The sequence below is a fragment of the Protobothrops mucrosquamatus genome, unplaced genomic scaffold (genome assembly GCF_001527695.2).
Source record: "Protobothrops mucrosquamatus isolate PMUCROS unplaced genomic scaffold, P.Mucros_1.0 scaffold8, whole genome shotgun sequence".
Lineage (NCBI taxonomy): Eukaryota > Metazoa > Chordata > Lepidosauria > Squamata > Viperidae > Protobothrops > Protobothrops mucrosquamatus.
The window spans coordinates 3,225,922-3,242,880 of record NW_015386395.1 but is presented as its reverse complement, the minus strand read 5'-3'; the positions used below and the strand labels follow the sequence as shown (position 1 = coordinate 3,242,880).

General features: G+C 39.7%; 1 protein-coding gene across 1 annotated transcript; it reads left to right on the top strand.

Moving 5' to 3' along the window:
- The first annotated feature begins 1,203 nt into the window (after window positions 1–1,203).
- LOC107282463 (hydroxyproline dehydrogenase-like) lies at window positions 1,204–12,517 on the top strand. The gene is made up of 10 exons (XM_015810239.1): window positions 1,204–1,455; window positions 2,188–2,381; window positions 4,203–4,323; window positions 6,874–6,957; window positions 7,090–7,170; window positions 10,163–10,309; window positions 10,475–10,641; window positions 10,776–10,886; window positions 12,169–12,257; window positions 12,348–12,517. The coding sequence occupies exons 1-10, from the start codon at window positions 1,204–1,206 to the stop codon at window positions 12,515–12,517; spliced, it is 1,416 nt and encodes a 471-aa protein (XP_015665725.1).
- Window positions 12,518–16,959: the final 4,442 nt, after the last annotated feature.

Below are 16,959 nucleotides of genomic sequence, written 5' to 3'. Positions count from 1 at the left end.
TTATCATGTACAAAAACTAAAAAAAAGAAGAAGAATTTGGAGATGATCAGACTCTTTAGGAATGAATTCCGGGAGTCAAAGTCCATCTTAAAAATTGCACAAAGGTTGGGAAACCCTGTTTTAGAGGCACCATCTCTCTGCTTGCAGCTAGCCTTTCTCAACCTGATGCCCACCAATTTTGTTGAATATTAATCAGTAAAACATTTTGACTTTGTATCTTCTGAGTGCAAAACAGAACATTGATATTTTGATCTTACTAGAAGTGTTTTGAGCTTGAAACGGCCTGGACAATTCTACAATGGTCAGTAGAGCATAATTCTGGCAAAGTCAAAACAAGCTGCTTCAAACTCAAAACAGCTATCTCAGGTTCAAAATGTTTTAAATTTCAAATGGTTGTGTGCACTTGACAGTTTCAATTTTGGTTTGCATAGATAATTTATAAAATGAGACAAATTGCAGATATTCCATTACAAAAAATACTTAGCAACAGAGCATTCTCCCCAGATTGTTAAGAGATGCTGACACTGGTTCTCATCTGCCATATTTGCAAAGCCACCAGTTTGGAAGTATCTATTATTAAATTAATGGGGGAAAAGGTACAATAAAGAATTCCAAATGTGTAGGGTCCAAATCATCATGAGGAGAAGAAATTGAATCTATTGATAATAAATACTTGAGAATCAACTCATATGAAATGTTTTTTTATATTCTTGGAAGTCCTGGTAAGTTAGTCAATGATGAGAAATGCTCTGGAATATAGCTTGGCTCCTATCTGGAGGAACATCATTGCCTACTTCTGCTCTAAAGAAACTAGAATCTCATGAATCTCTTCCCTAATCTGTGGCCTTCAGATATTTTGGTCTTCATCTTTCATAATTTCTCAGCTAACATAATCGCTAGGAATGATAGAAACTGAAATCTGGAAACTACCAGGTTGCAGAAAAGAATAGAATAAACCAATAAGGTTGAAATGCCAGGAATCTTGATGTTAATGAATGACTTCTCCATAGTGGGTTTTCTGCCCTAGTGAATTGCTTCCCACTTACCCCCAATAATGTGCTGAAACTGCACCTTACTGGCCTGTGTTTGCACTCTTTCCTCCACCCTCCCCATCTTTCCAGCTTGCTCCCATACACAATGGGATAAATGCCAGATGCTACGTTCTCAAAGGTGGCACTGTGACCTTCAGACTGAGCTGGTGGCATGCTACATTGTGGGGCTCGTTTCTTGCACCGGAGGGTATTAACCCTCTGGGGGGCCCAGGTGACAACCCACAAATCCTCATCTTCCAAGCCAGCCCCCGAAACTGCTTCAAAGAAACCCCAATCTTCTTATAATTCACTGAACCTGGATGATGGGAAGGTTTTCCGCCTCAAGACCAAATGGGAACTCACTCGTGGACTGCTTGTCTTCTTTCTCTGTTCTTCTCCATGGCTGGTGCAGAAAGCACCAAAGGTAAGATTTTGACTCCTGATCTAACCTATCATCCATTTTGTCTCAATCATCATTTGCAGTCTTGGGTTTCTGTGACGTGTGGTTGGAAGGATGCATCAGAGATTAAATTTCAATGATTTTATGAGGAGATCAGTTTAATCTTGGTTTATTAGGTTTTGGAAGTCCCATTATCTTTCCATGTAAGTATGACCCTCGAATTTTCTCCAATGACTTAAACTGAGTTCTTTGTTGATTGGGGAAGGGATAAGAGTTTTTAGAATAAATTATGAACTGAGTAATTTGTGTAAAATAAGTCACAGATTATTTGTGATACTCGCACAAATGATTAAAGATAGTTATGACATCTTCTTGCATAGATTGCAGGTTAATAATTGGTGTAAAGACCGACAAATGGCAATTGGGGGGGTGTTGTTTTGGTGGACTAAAGTCCATTGTCCAGATGCACAAATTATATTCTTATTGGAAGAAATTATCTGTAGTCATTAATTTGTTAACATGTAATATATAGTTCATCTGTTATGTTTTTAAGTATCTCAAGATGGACTGCCACACTGAGCCTACAAAAATCCAGATAATCACTAGATGGAGGAAAAGGAATGTAGAAAACGCTCTTTGTTTCCATCTAACGGTTATCTGGATTTGGTAGTCTTACTCAAGGTTCTCTTTCCAAGCAAATAGAGCTTCCCATCTGGAAATTGCCCACATATCCTATATTTCTCTTTGTCTTCCAAGCTCCTTTCTGTCACTCGACGCATTCTGGGACGTAGTCTCTGGAGCTCTGCACTTCGTCTTACTTTGTATGGGCAGTTTGTGGCTGGTGAAACCCACAAAGAGATCAAAGAAACACTACAACGACTACAACATTTGGGGGTCCGCCCTCTCCTTGCTGTCCCCATAGAGGAAGATGTAGGAGAGGAAAAAGAAGGGTGAGTATAGATGAAGGAAGGATAATCCAGGTAATCTATCAGGAGAGGAGTTTTTGCACAGATGGAAAAAAAGAAGATAGTGGTCTGACTTGTGTGCCAATTCTTGACCAGATGACCACTGAATCTTATTTCAACCTTATTACGGATGTGCTTTTCACGGCATCTGAGCTTTATATAGTTGCTTGGGAGATAAATAACAACTGAGATGGTAAACCTATGTCTCTTGGGAAAGTCATCTTACCCTACCTAATAGTAGAGGTAATCTGGGAAAAAATTGGAGAACAGAGAGATTGTACTAGAAGAATACATATTTGCAGAAATAGAATAAATTCATGGGACTGGGAGAACATTTTATATGATCCTATTTGTGGATTTATTTTAGAATCTTTGGAATTCTGTTTTGATCATGGGAGATGTACACACGGCAGCTCTGAATTTTTGTAGGCTATAAGGCCCTACCATTTTGATTCCATTTCTTAAAAAAGTTGTGCCTATGGATCCATTAGTCTTGCCTCTATCCCCCCAATATTTATGTGTATTATAACTATTCTAGTAATAAATAAGAGTGAATCTCATTTCCTGTATTACACCATTCTTCAAACATTATGTATTTGCTAGCTGTGAGATGATGGTAGATGTTTTCCAATCCATCTTGTGGACATTGGAATGGGGGAAGGTTGCTTTACGGTACAAGAAATTAGCTAGCTGGCAGTTTGTGGCTTATAAATTAATGAGGGGGTGTGTTATGGTGATAGGGAAAGCTCACACATCTCTTGAAAAGGTGAAAAGAGTCACACAAGTTTGCAGCTTAAGAGAAACATGATTCATACATCCTCTTCCGGTGTTTCCAGTATGTTATTAAGATCATACAGAGTATCTACAACCTTGGCTTTCTGTTTGAGGAAGTGGTTATCAAGTGTTAAGGGTAATTTCTCACACTTTTAACTACAGTAAGCTTTGATGTAATACATGGAACCCTGTTACTCAAAACTGGAAAAAATTGAGACTAATTAGATTTTTCTCAGTTGAGTGAATAGAAAGTCCAATTGGTCCAAAGATCAGTTTCCCAAATGACCAGCCAAATAAAGCCTGTCTTTTGTGCAGGAATACCCTTACCTTCCTCCAGCAATTTTGAGTTTTGCTGGGAGATTTTGGAAATTCTGTTGAATTTTCCTGGTTAAATATTATTCACGGTCTGATAATTAATTAATGTAAATCACCACTATTGTTATATATGCTTCCATAATCTGCTTCCCTCTCAAGGTCTTAAGGCTTCTTCAGAATTCCCAATCAGCAGATCTCCAAGGAGAGTTAGTTTGGTGTAATGTTTAAGGCATCAGACTAGAAACTGGGACACCATGAGTTCTAGTGCCACCTTAGCTGGATGACCTTGGGCCAGTCCTAAACTACAAAAAAGAAGGCAATGGCAAACCATTTCTGAAATCTTGCAAAAAAACAAAAACTACAGGAACTTCTTCAGGCAGTCATCAGGAGTCAAGATTGACTTGCAAGTACATCAACAAACAAACAAATAAATATCCCCAAGGTGGCCATCGGTGGATTTCAACTCCCAGAATACCCCAGCCAGCATGGGAATTCTGGGAATTGGAAATCCACCTATCTTAAAGTTGCCATGATTAAGAAACACTGCTCCAAGCATGATAAACAGACGCAACATGCTAGCATAGCATATACATGTGGAAATGAATCCAGAGAAAAGGGTGGCATTAGATAGATAAGACCTGGTGAGCAACCAACAGAAGTACTGAAACCCAGATCTAAAAGGGTTCCAGTGCCATCCTTCTGCTCTCTCCTCACCAGGGAAGGGTGGTATGACAAGAATGCCCAGTCCATGATCACTTGCCTGGATCTGTCAGTGGGGGGTGCCCCCAATCCCATGATGCAACTGAAGGTGACGGCCCTGATGGCAGCTGAACTCTGTGTGAGTACTATAGGATGCATCAAGCAGTAGCTGTGGGGAGCACCGAGTTAGTTTATATTTTGAAGACAATATTAACACAATTAGTTTTGCTCTGCAAACATCAAACCCAGGCAGTTGGCTTTACCAAGTTCTCCATCCCCTCCCCCCCTCCGGAAAACAACTTAAAATGAAAGAGAAGCTGTAAATACAAGATTCCCCATTGTGGCACTCACTGCTAAGGCCTGGCAGCATGGAACACGACTCCCAAACACGGATTGGCTGAGGTGGCCAATTTAGCCATGTCTGCTGTGTGCCATTATTATGAAGCCGAGACCCTGCCCTTTTGATGGAAGGGCCCATGGGATATTAAGTACTTCTTCCCAAAAAGTGGATGGAGACAGTGTATTCCCCCCAAATGAGATCTTTGACTCAGTTACCGTACCACCAAAAAGGATTAAGGGCTAAATGGGTTAAGTATATTATGGCAGTGTTTCTCAACCTTGACAAATTTAAGACATATGGACCAATTCCCAGAATTCCCCAGCCAGCATAGCTGAGAGTTGAAGTCCATGTGTCTTAAAATCGCCAGAGTTGAGAAGCACTATATTGTGGGAATGGAGTTGTTATCTCTCTTCATTCTCATAACTAAGGGAAAACAAAATATAAACTGTAAAATATAATTATAGGTAGTCCTCGACTTATGACCAGTCATTTAGTGACGGACTTCCCTGTGGGCACTTACTACCCGGATTCAAAGTTCCAACAGCTGCCCCCTCAACAGTCACATGACTACATTTGGCAACCTGCCTGCATTCACTGTCATTGTCAAGGTTCTACAGTCACGTGACTATCTTTTACAATGGTTTTGCCAAAAACCAGCAAAACATGGGTGTTCTCTTAGTGACCACCCCCAAAAAGGACATAAAATTGGGTCAGTCTCATGAGTGACCCAATTTACAACTGCCACAACTCACGACTTTAATGGGCAGGCTCTATTACGGTTGTAATTCAAGGACTACCTACAACAAATACCCTGACTTCCCACTTCCAATCTAAACTATATTTATACAATAAAATCACTACATGATACAGCATGCTTATTTTTGCCAATGAAAAATGTGTACATAGCTCTGTCTAGAATGGAGGGCTTTGAGTAAAATAAGATCCTTCTTATACAGGGATAAGAATGTTGCCAAACTATGCTGCTTTGCACTGCGAGTGAAAAATGTAATCTCTGAAAGTTCATGATGAGTTCGTTTCTTTTTTTATTAAATTCAAACTAAATTCAGTACTTCAGGAAAAATAACCCTGTAGTCTCACTTATTGGGACTGGCAACTCTGTCACTGTATGATATGGTTGTGAAACCAAACACTATGTGACCGTGATGGATTAAACAATATCATTTCCCATTTGCTTATTAAGTGAATCAACGTGAGTTGTTAAGTGAAACATCACCTGACCGTGATTTGCAATTTTACTGTTGGCCTCTTCATTGACTCTCCTTGTTGAAAGTTGACTGTGAAGCACCTAAATATCAGTCATGTCACGTGTCTGTGGAGATAGCTGCAATTTTCATAAATGTGAGGACTGATTGTAAAAAGTTATTTTTAGTGCCATTTTAAGTTTGAATGGTTGGTAAATAGGCAATTGTTAAACAAGGTTTACCTCTAATCCAACACAGTTAGTCCTCATATAGCAACTACCTGAGACAATGACACTTCAGCGGTATTAAATGCTAGTAGATAATAGTAAAAAAATAATTTTCCAATCACTTATGTCCATTTATGCCAAAAAACAACACATGCCAAAGAGTCACATTGGAGCTGCTGCAAGAGAGAATTTTTATGTAAATGAGACACCAACAACCGGTGATCTTTGTAGCATGTCTTAGTCTCATGGATCCCTTAGTGAGCATTTTATTTAGTAACCATTTTGCTGGAATAAATTGCAGCTCCTAAACAAGGAGAGGCTGTAAGTGTGCTAGATTTCACCTTACAAGAAAGGTCAATAAACCTGAAAATAAAATTTGCAAAGCTATAATACAGGTAGTCCACATTTATTGACAGGTTTAATGATCATTTAATGAATGGTTGTAATTGTTCAAAGTTACAGCAACACTGAAAAAAGTCACTTACATGTGTTTTTCACATTTACTACCATTGCAGCATCCCTGTGATCAGGTTTTCAAAATGTGGATCCTTGGCAACGGGCTCATATTTATGACAATTGCAGTGTCCCAGGATCATATGATCACCTTTTGTGATCTTCTGACAAGCAAAGTCAATAGGGAAGTCAGATTCACTCAACAACCATGCTACTAACTTAACAACAGCAGTGATTCACTTAATAACTGGCAAGAAAGGTCATAAAATGGAGCCAAACTCACTTAACAAATGTCTCACTTAGCAGCAGAAGTTTTGGGCTAAATTGTGGTCGTAAGTCAAGGACTACCTTGACTCTAAAAAAAAAGGAACAGCCGGCATTCTCGTTCCTAATTCTGCAGTACGGGATGAGAATGAAGCCATGCACTCCAATTTTATTGGGGATTCATTTATTGTCTCTCTTCACAGAAAACGATCACCCTGTGTTTACAAAACAAGGAGGGAATATCAGACCTCAGCATCGAAAGAGTCATGGCTGCCATGTCGGGACATGTGAGCAGATCCCCTTTCACGTTTTCTCATCTGTTTCCCTGTTTGCTTTGATTCTACCCTTTTCGCTCAATCTATGGACAATGAGTTGTTTTTTAAATGTATATGTTGCCTGTTCTCTTCCATTACCACCAGGAAGTGTCCTTCAGCTGCTTGACCCAAGAAGAAAACCAGCATTTCCAAAAATCATTGAGGCGTCTGAATTCGATAGCACAGGTACCAAACTAAAGTTTTACACATGATTTTTACGTTGGTTTAGGCAAGCCATGAAATGAAAATATACTGCTCAAAAAAATAAAGGGAACACAAAACTAAGACATCCTATATGTTTGTGTTCCCTTTATTTTTATGAGCAGTATATAACTTGTTTTAACAACAGTATTAAAGTTTGAATTGCAAAGATATAACCTGTGTTGCCAACAGCAGATGGAATACTGAGGCCTAATAATTAAGCTGGGCAGAGGCTTAACCTTATAGCAAATATCAGTGATAACATATGTTCCTTGCCAGACATTAGCAATCAAGATCAATCCTGACTTTACTGTTAGGTGGAATGAGCTTCCATGGTAGCATTTAAAAAGTGAAGATGGCAACCACAACCCCCATGCTCAGAGTCCTGCCCCTTCAATATGTATGTTGCACTTAATTTGTTGAAGCCCCTTGCTCTTCTCTCTTGTGTGCAGAAGGTTAAAAAAAACTGTCAGCTTTTTATTCATTTATCTTGATTTCACTGATGGAGAAAGGTGATTGTGAGATTGTCTACTTCCTGCCATGCTCGTGAGTTCATCGAAGCCTAGCACTCTACAAGCAATTCCATCAACAGACACATTGACCTATAACCAGTCTATGAACCCCTCAGAATCCAAATCAATTGCACAGACAAGCAGATACAGCACTGACCCTCAACTAACCCATGCAAGCCCCCCACCATCAGCAGTTGACCTCCCAATGACCTTGACCTGATTTAACCTCCCCATCACAAGACCCATCATAAGACCCTCTACACCTGAAGCCCTTATAAACAGAATAATATTGACACCGACATCTCCTAAACTCTGCTGAAGATGTTACCTAGCCTGGTAACAAAATGTTCAGAAACCAACCCACAAGCTCAGAGAACGAACCTTCACCCTCATCCTACACCTGAGCTACAGATATTTGCCACTATTGCAATTGTCTACCTCAGTAGCCAGAATGTTTTTCAGTCTTGGGGTAATGTCCCTAAATTCCTTGGGTTGTAGGGTGGCATCAATCTGAAGATCATATAAAAACCCAGATTCAGAAGCAAAACAAAGAAAAATGATAATATTTTTAATACACAGAAGAATCACAATGGATTGCAGTTGCAATGAGAAATTAGAGAAACCTCTGGTTTGAACAGGATGAGACAGGGCTTTTTTTATCATAGAATGCCCAGAACGGAGTTCCGGCACCTTTTTTGGATGGAACCTTGTAGGGTAGGCAAGGCGGGTTGTATAATGTGTGTGAGTTCCGGCACCTTTTTTTTTTTTTTTTTACAAAAAAAGCACTGGGATGAGATGTATGGCTGACATGGGCTCTTTCCCCACTATTGAGTTCTTGCCAATTCTTGAGACAGCAAAGAACTCTCCAGCATAAAATTTGCTGTCCCGCTTTGCTGATCTTTATCCTGCACCTATCACCTTTTCTTTGGGTTGCTGCCACATATCCTGATGACATGGGTGTAAGTTGTGTGAAGCAAAGCAGTTGGTGTTGCCCTCTTGCTTTCTGAATGTCACCAGCTGGTGAGAAACCATCCAGAAATTAGGATGAGATGGATTAAATTTGGTACGATAGCAAGGTTTCACAGATGGTTGGCTTTATTACATATATTAAAGAAGGGAACCACAAAGGAAAAGAAGCAGAGGTGGCTACCTCTTTTAACATGGAGAAGAAGAAGAAGAAGAATGGCAACAGGGAAAAATGCCAATAATTTGAAGAAAGGAGATGTGCTTACACTAGCATGAAGTAGCCAACAAAAAATAATTGGGAACCAATCACTTATTGCACACCTTAAAACTATTGTGGGTAGCTAAGTTAAAGGGGGGAAATATGACTTTAAAATCACAAGAATGAATTAAACCTCTCTGACACAAGGGCTGAAGACAAGTGAAGGCAATGTTATGGGGGGGGGGGCAAGGCATGGCAGACAAAAGATGTTGCCAAGGCATGCTTGTTGTGTGGTTAGATGCAAATGATGCCACAAAGTAAGCATAAGAAGGGAATCCAAGTATTTTTCAAACAACATTATGATGCCTTCTTCAGTTCTTCATGCTGGAGACTCTCAACTACTCTTTTTCAACTTGAATGTCTTCCAGAGCTGAACTACCATCCAGCCTAGCCAGAATGGCCAACTTCATTCTGCGAATTGTAATTCAAAATATTTTCAGAGCACAATATTACCTATTTCTGTTTTAGATATTACCAGATTTAGTTTCCTTCAGTTAATCAAATATGTTTTTGCATTTACTAAGCAAGCAGAAATAGGTAAAATAAAACTAGGTGAAGATCAAGAATACTGTATTTGGGCTGCATAAAACCAGATTACCATTAGATGGGAGCAAAGAGACTGATTTTTTTGTAACTTTGTCAGAAAAAAAGGTGAACATCTCCCACCAAAATATAATCCAGGTTTTAACTAAGTGCATTTAAAAATTATAAATTCTTCTTGTTGGAATACATGTTAGAATGTATTTTATATTGCAACAACTATAGAATTATTCAACCAGTAGATGGCAGTGTTTAGTGCGCATCTATGGTTATAATCTATGGTTTATGTTCTGAGTAGAGTTTCCTGTTTCCTGTTATAGTCATACAGTTGAGCAGTAAGGCACGTGGTGATTGTACTCTTTGTTTGCTCTGGGTTGCTTTATATATAAAAAGAATTTCTAACACTATTATACCATATATTTGATTCTTTTGGCTGCTGCTTGAAAATATTCATATGCAACATAATGTTCCACATCTCTATAGTTGGAGGAAAATGCCTGACAGACAACTGTTTTCAATGTTGGATTTTGAGAAGGGACTTTTAGGAACCTGTGGTTCTTTACTATATAATAATATATTCTTAAATCTCAATAGGTTTCTGGGGGATTGGATGGAACTAAATAACTGCAGTATCTGAAGGCTGGATAATATGTCACATTTCTTCTTTATATATCATGTGGCCTTTCTTCTCTCCATATAGTATGCTGTACAAAAAGGAGTCCGTGTTCTGGTAGATGCAGAATACACTTATATCAACCCTGCCTTGACGTTAGTCACTATTGCAATGATGGCTACTTGGAACACCCAAAAGCCCTGGATTTGGAACACATATCAAGCATATCTCAAGGTGGGTCTTTATTCTTGGAATCTCCTCGCCCTCATATTATATTCATCACATTTCCTGGGAATCCAAAAAATGCACTCTAATTAGAACAATTAATTGATGTTAGGGGACTTTTTAAATAGTCCATAGTAGTTATTTTGTTGGTTGACTGGTTTTGTTTTCCTCCAGGACACTTTGGAGCGTCTGAAGCAAGATGTGGCCATTGCAGAACGCTTGGGTGTATGCTTTGGAGTAAAGCTGGTCCGGGGGGCTTATCTGAACAAAGAACGGAAATTGGCAAAGGAAAAAGAGTACCCTGATCCTGTACAGCCCAGCTGGGAAGCTACCAACAAAAGGTGAGGACTTTTTCAATAGAACTGTTCTTTTGTTTTGAATCTTGGTTATGTTAGACTGTGTGCTAATTGTAAGGTTTCTGTTGGGAATCTCTTCTGTAGTAATGCCCCTCCTTTTTGTTTACCTTGGCAAACAGTTACCGGCGTTGTCTGGATTTTGGCTTGGACCAAGTATCTCAAGTCAAGGAAAGATTTGAGATGATTGTGGCCACACACAATGAAGGCTCTGTGACACATGCTGTACAAAGGTATAGTAGGTGCAAAAGGAGTGAGGAGGAGCTGAGTAATAAAACATCTACTAAAATGTTGCATGATTCTGTGAACAAGTCCTTCCTACCTCTTGAAATGGTCTCCAAATTGCATTTGCAAGAAGCAAACTGAAAATCTGCCACCTGAAAGCCAAGAGGAGGAGAAGAAATAAGGCAATAATCTGGGAACCCTGAAAATTTTCATTTAGATCAGTGCTTCCCAAGCCATATGCCCTCCAGATTTGTAAAGTTCAACCTTGTTTAGTCAGTAGGGACATTGTTCAGAATTCTGGGAGTTGGTCCACATAGCTGAAGACTGACAAAATATTCGTTTTCCAGTACTTGAGGGGCTGTGACAGAGAAAAGGGGACTGACTTATTGTACAAAGCAGCAGAACCAATGGATAGAAGCTTATTAAAGGATGATCTAACTTGGAAGTAAGGAGACATTTTTTGACAGTGAGAACAATTAATCAACGGAATAGCCCGCCTCCCTGAGTTGTGGGTGCTCCATCATTGGAAGTTTTGAAATGGACAGTCATTTGATCAGCATGGTATAAAGTCTCCTGCCTTGAACAGGAGGTTGGACCAGAAGCAACACACTTTTTGCTCAAGGGTTGACATGTTTTTCCATTTTAACACAACTGAGGGGAAAAGGTCAAAATAAGGGGAGGCTTAAAAACATTAGTGCACATGTAAAGGCAAATAGTCATTTGCTCTCCTCAAACCTGTGGGAAATTAAATATAAAAGGGCAAACAAAAGAAACTGATATTTATGGGTAAGTGATTTGCATAAAGTAGCAGAGGGAGCCTCGAGCCCTCAAGATTTTGTTGAGTCACAATTCTCAGAATCTGTCACTTTTGGCCATGCAAGCTGAGATACTGAGGGTTGACATTCAGCAAGATAAGAATTAGTTGGGTCTAGCGGTTAAGGCGCTGGCCTAGAAACCAGGAGACTGAGTTCTAGGCAAGCCTTAGGCATGAAAGCTGACTGGGTGACTTTGGGCTAGTCACTCTCTCTGAGCCCAACCTACCCGGAAGGGGTGTTGTGGGGAAAATAGGAGAAAAGAGTATTAGATATGTTTGCCACCTTGAGTTATATATGAAACTGGCAAGATATAACAACAACAACAATAATAATAATAATAACTGCCCATCTTCTTGGTAAAAGCCTACCAATGAACTTATGCTTAAGCTAGAATTGTTTTGTAGCTTACAGTTTATGCTTTTTATTCTACATTAAATTCATGCCCATTGTTGTCTGTGTGTTTTATCTACTTAAGGATGTCAGAGATGGGCATCAACAAAACTGCTGGACCCATTAGCTTTGGGCAGCTGCTGGGTATGTGTGACCAGGTGTCCTTGGCACTAGGTGAGTCTTGCTCCATGCTCTTCATGACTTTTTCCTCACTTTCCCGCACCTCCTTTCTCTAATTGGTTTTTATCCTCTGGCCAAGTATAGGTCAAGCAGGTTATGCCATCTACAAATCTATCCCATATGGATCTGTGGAAGAGGTTATCCCTTACCTGATCCGGCGGGCTCATGAGAACCAGAGTGTGTTGCTCGGGATCCGAAAAGAACGAGATCTGCTTTTCTTGGAGCTGCAGAGACGGATTTTAAGGAGGCCCTGATGGAATTTGCATTAATTAAAGACCATCTCTTTTTTCCCCTAGAATCATAGGTACTTCCAAACCAGGATCTAACAGAAAGTTTAGATATTATGATATTACATTTCTTAAACTTCCTGTGCTTTCCTACTTGGGCTTCCACTCCTTTTTCTATCGCAGAAGAGCCATTAAAAATGGAAAGCTGGAATAGGTACCTAGCATTTTATTTGTTGTCAGTGTTAAGTCTATTCCTGGTTATCTCAAACTTTCTTAATCACTGTTATTTAATAATTCTCTAAAGAATTGATTTCGAAAAGCCTTGATGATCTACTCTAGTGGTTCTCTACCTTTTCTTCACCACGGACCCCTTTAAATACAGTACCTTTTATGGCCACTTAACATGGTTAAGTACCACCCAGACATAACTCAAGATTTAAATCATAACATTTCTTCAAGTCTTTGTGAACCACCTGTGATGGCATCATGACCCCCTCCAGGGGTCCAGGAAGCTCAGGTTGAGAACCACTGATCTACTCCAAATTCCAGATGGGTTTCAATAGGTTACTTATATCAGCTTGGCTCCTTAGCTACTGTACTTCTCCATTTTCTTCTTCAAAAGAATTTTCAGAATTGGTTGAAGATTGTTTGCTTATAACTAAGTTTGCTGGCCAAAGGACCTCTTGGGCATGACACTCAACTGTGGAGTGTTTGGTGGAGTTTCAGTGCCCTGATACATTTAAATAAGATTATAAAGATTAATATTAAGATTATGCAACCCAACTGCATGTTTCCTTCCTAACAATGACTGTTTACAAGATATGAGTAATCTTAGACATAGAAACTCTACAACAGCCATTCAGTGTTTGCTTGTAATCATTCTGCAATCATCAATTAATTCCAAGGTTGGAATTAAGGTTGAGTTTCAGGTGAATTTTTAATCATCAGTCAAGGTCACCAGAAGCACCAGGAGTGGGAATAATTTGTCTGATCTTCCTGGTCTTCCCATTTTCCCAAATTCCAAAACTTTCCACAAGTTTTACAGTCAGCTACAGGGTGCATATCATTTGGGAGAATGCAATTTGTCAAGGCAGATCTTGTTCCCTTGTTTTCTTGATTCTAGGATTGACTCAGAATAACAGAAAAACAGAGTTGGAAGGGACTTTGGAGGTGGTTTAGTCCAACCTCCTGCTCAAGCAGGAAACCCTATATATTCCAGACAAGTGGCTGTCCAGTCTCTTCTTAAAAGCCTCCAGTGATGGAGCACCCACAACTTCTGAAGACAAGCTGTTTCACTAGTTAATTGTTCTCACTATTGGGAAATTTCTCCTTAGTTCTAGCTTGCTTCTCTCGTTGATCAGTTTCCATCCATTGTTTCGCATCTTGCCTTCTGCTGCTTTGGAAAATAAGTTGACTCCCTCTTGTTTATGGCAGTCCCTCAAATATTGGAACACTGCTATCATGTCACCCCTAGTTCTTCTTTTCGCTACACTAAACATACCCAGTTCCTGCAACTGTTCTTCATATGTTAAAGCCTCCAGTCCCCTAATTATCTTTGGGTGGAACTCATTTTATATATGCTGGGGGTTTTTTTCATTTTGCTCTGAGAATGAAGCAATCATAGTCACCATCTGATTCTAGCAGTTTCCCAGGCCACTTTACACAGTGATGCAGTTGCAGTGAAGATTTAATGTGTTGGTATGTTTGTCAGCAGCTTTCAGCTGCTTCCCAACTGGTGTGTATTGTAGCTTAAATATGTGTTGACCTGTTTAAGCAAGGCAGAATGAAGAGTTGGGGGGGGGAGAAAGAAGGGGGCTGTGCCTTTATATAATGGGCTTAATGAAGTTCAGGTATTAGCAAACTCGACTTCCACACATACAGGCAGCACTAAACTGGATTAAAACCAGCTGCCCTGCTAAAAATGGTTAAAGACAGTAATCAGGACAAATGGGATTTTCTCTTGCCAGTGGGCTAAAATGAAAAAAAAATGCTGTGTGGAAAGAACTGGATGCCACAGCAGTATTAAAATTACGTTGGCCACATCCCCTTTAAAATTATGTTGGCCACATTTTCTGAAAACCTGTACCTTTGTTTTTAAAGGTAAGGGGAAATAAATAGAAGAATTTGGGCTTTGAGAATGTCAATGAAAAAATTCTCCCTTAATTAGGAGAATGAGAAAGATGTGATGGCTAAGCTCAAAAGCAAGTATTTAGGAGCCGAATTGAATCTCCAGGGACAGGAATTACTTTGGCTTACCCTTGATATCATCAGCTTCTCTTCTGGACCTCCCTCATAATTTGATGGGATGGAAAGGAGGGCTGGCAGCAGCAGCTTTGGTTCCCATAGCTCTTAATCTCAAAAAGATGATTGATGGAAGCCAGCCAGCCTGGAGCTGTAATCCTTGGAACAGGCTGGGTTAAACAAGGCCCTGGGAACCTCAGCAGGTCCACATGCTTTTCCTGGGCAGTGACACTCAAATACAGATGCTCAGGTTCTCAGCATAGTTTTTCAAAAGTTTCCATATTTTTCAAGTTACAAGAGCTGTCAGTTCTCCATTTAATCTCTTTATTCCTGCGCTTACGTTTTCCTTCAGGACAATGATCAAAAGCAAAGCCGTTTTTGATCAAGGTCATGTTTGAACTGCTGAACAGTGTTTTCGACCTCTGCAAATGTTGACTGATAATTGCTTTTGTTGGATTGTTAGAAATGTACCACTCACAGACTGAGAGAACTTTGTATAAGGAAGATTTTAATTGTACATTAGTTGAGAGAGTAGGGGACAGATCTGATGAAAGTAATAAATGAGAAAAGGAGACTCTGAGTTCTGACAGGTGTTGCAAAGTGGGGATTGAGGAAAAATCTTTTTCTGAGGGAACTGCGCTTCATTTTTAACAGTTGTAGGGACATGACAGTGATGTCAAAGTACCAATTGTATAGGGATACTAATGGATACTAATAGAAAATAGCTGCATGACATTTAGTGAAGGCTTAAAGCCCCCATGTTGAATTACACTTCTGAAAATCGGAGTTTTGTTAAACTTAAGCAATGTAATTTTAAGTCACAAAAAGTGGTTGGGGATTATATATGGATTTCAAATTGTCTATCCATGATTTGGGAAGAACTTAAGAAATCTACCTGTTCCCTCCCCCGGTCTCCTGTATAAACTGAATTATTTAATCTCACTTCACAGTTTAGACAGGGTCTTTTGTTCATATTATACAGCTCAAGACAGATTAAGTTGGGCTGAGAGAAGAGCAACAGCCAGAATCACCTTCCCATGGCCAAGAGTCTCTCCAGTCCTTGGGCTCATCCATAATTATGATTAACTGCGACATGAAGTTATTCTGCTGATCATTTTTAGAGAATATGTTTTCACAATAGTGTCTTCATCTCATCCCCAGCCTCCTGTGAAGGTATTTGTCTTTAGCAATTCCAGTTTATCAGTAGTGTTTTTTTTCTTCTGACCCAAGTCATCTTGTGTGAACATCCTATGATGACTCCTTAATGATGTGCCAGGGGCTGGATCTACCTAGTTTCTATCAGCTCATTTCAGGTTCTGCAAACACAAACTTGGGCTTCTTTCTTCTGGTTGCCTCTCTCCAATACCTTCCTTGAACATTTTGACTGGAGATAAAGGAGGGATCGGGCACCTGGTTTCGGGCAACTGTCGAATGATGCCTATCCAGTATTTCACAAAGCACCAATCAGATATTACATTCACTTCTTATATAAAGATTTAGCATTCTTCTGCAACACCACAGATTCTGTTTTTAACATGCATTTAGCAGTCTTGGGGAAAAGTATAAATCTTCATTAAAAATCAAGACTATCATTGTGCATAAGTTCAATTTAAACTAGAAATGAGAGTTGGGATTTTCTAGCTGCGGGTTGTTGGTTCTGTTCCAAATAAGTGCATTACAGATGTTCCACAGATCCTGCCAATAAGGGGTCTTACGCAGCCATGGTTTCTACTATCTTCATTTATTTGAGGAATGGAGACCTTTTACATCTCCAATGTCATTTTGTGTATTCTATTGGGCTGCTAGCAGTGGCCAAATACTGCCAGCACTGGCATTTTGAGATAATTGGCAGCTGAAATGAAATGGAGAAAGAGTTCTGCAAGTTTCCCCTTCTAACCCAAGCAACAGGAAGATCAGTAAACCTGTATCCAAAAGTAGACTGGATGATAGGCTGGTGGAACAGACAATGGTTGAACTAGGGAGAAGCTCCATTGACGTGCCCTGCAAACTTCCTTCTCTTAAACTCACATACCTCTTCTATCCCACTGACCTGTCCACAGAGATAGTTTTGGACACCAGTCTACAGGTTTTCTGGAATATTAGTAAAGCTATGTCCAAAAATAACTTGGTTGACAGGTTGGTGAGATGAAAAGGCCCAGGATAAAGCAGGAGGAAGCTCTTTCACTACTTCATCCCACACCTCTCCTCCATCCCACCAGCCTTTCAGA

Coding starts and splice junctions, on each gene's coding strand:
- LOC107282463 (XM_015810239.1), top strand. CDS start 1,204: ATGCTACATTGTGGGGCTCGTTTCTTGCACCGGAGGGTATTAACCCTC. Junction 4,324..6,873: donor TGATGGCAGCTGAACTCTGT/GTGAGTACTATA, acceptor CTCTCTTCACAG/AAAACGATCACCCTGTGTTT. Junction 10,642..10,775: donor TGGGAAGCTACCAACAAAAG/GTGAGGACTTTT, acceptor CTTGGCAAACAG/TTACCGGCGTTGTCTGGATT.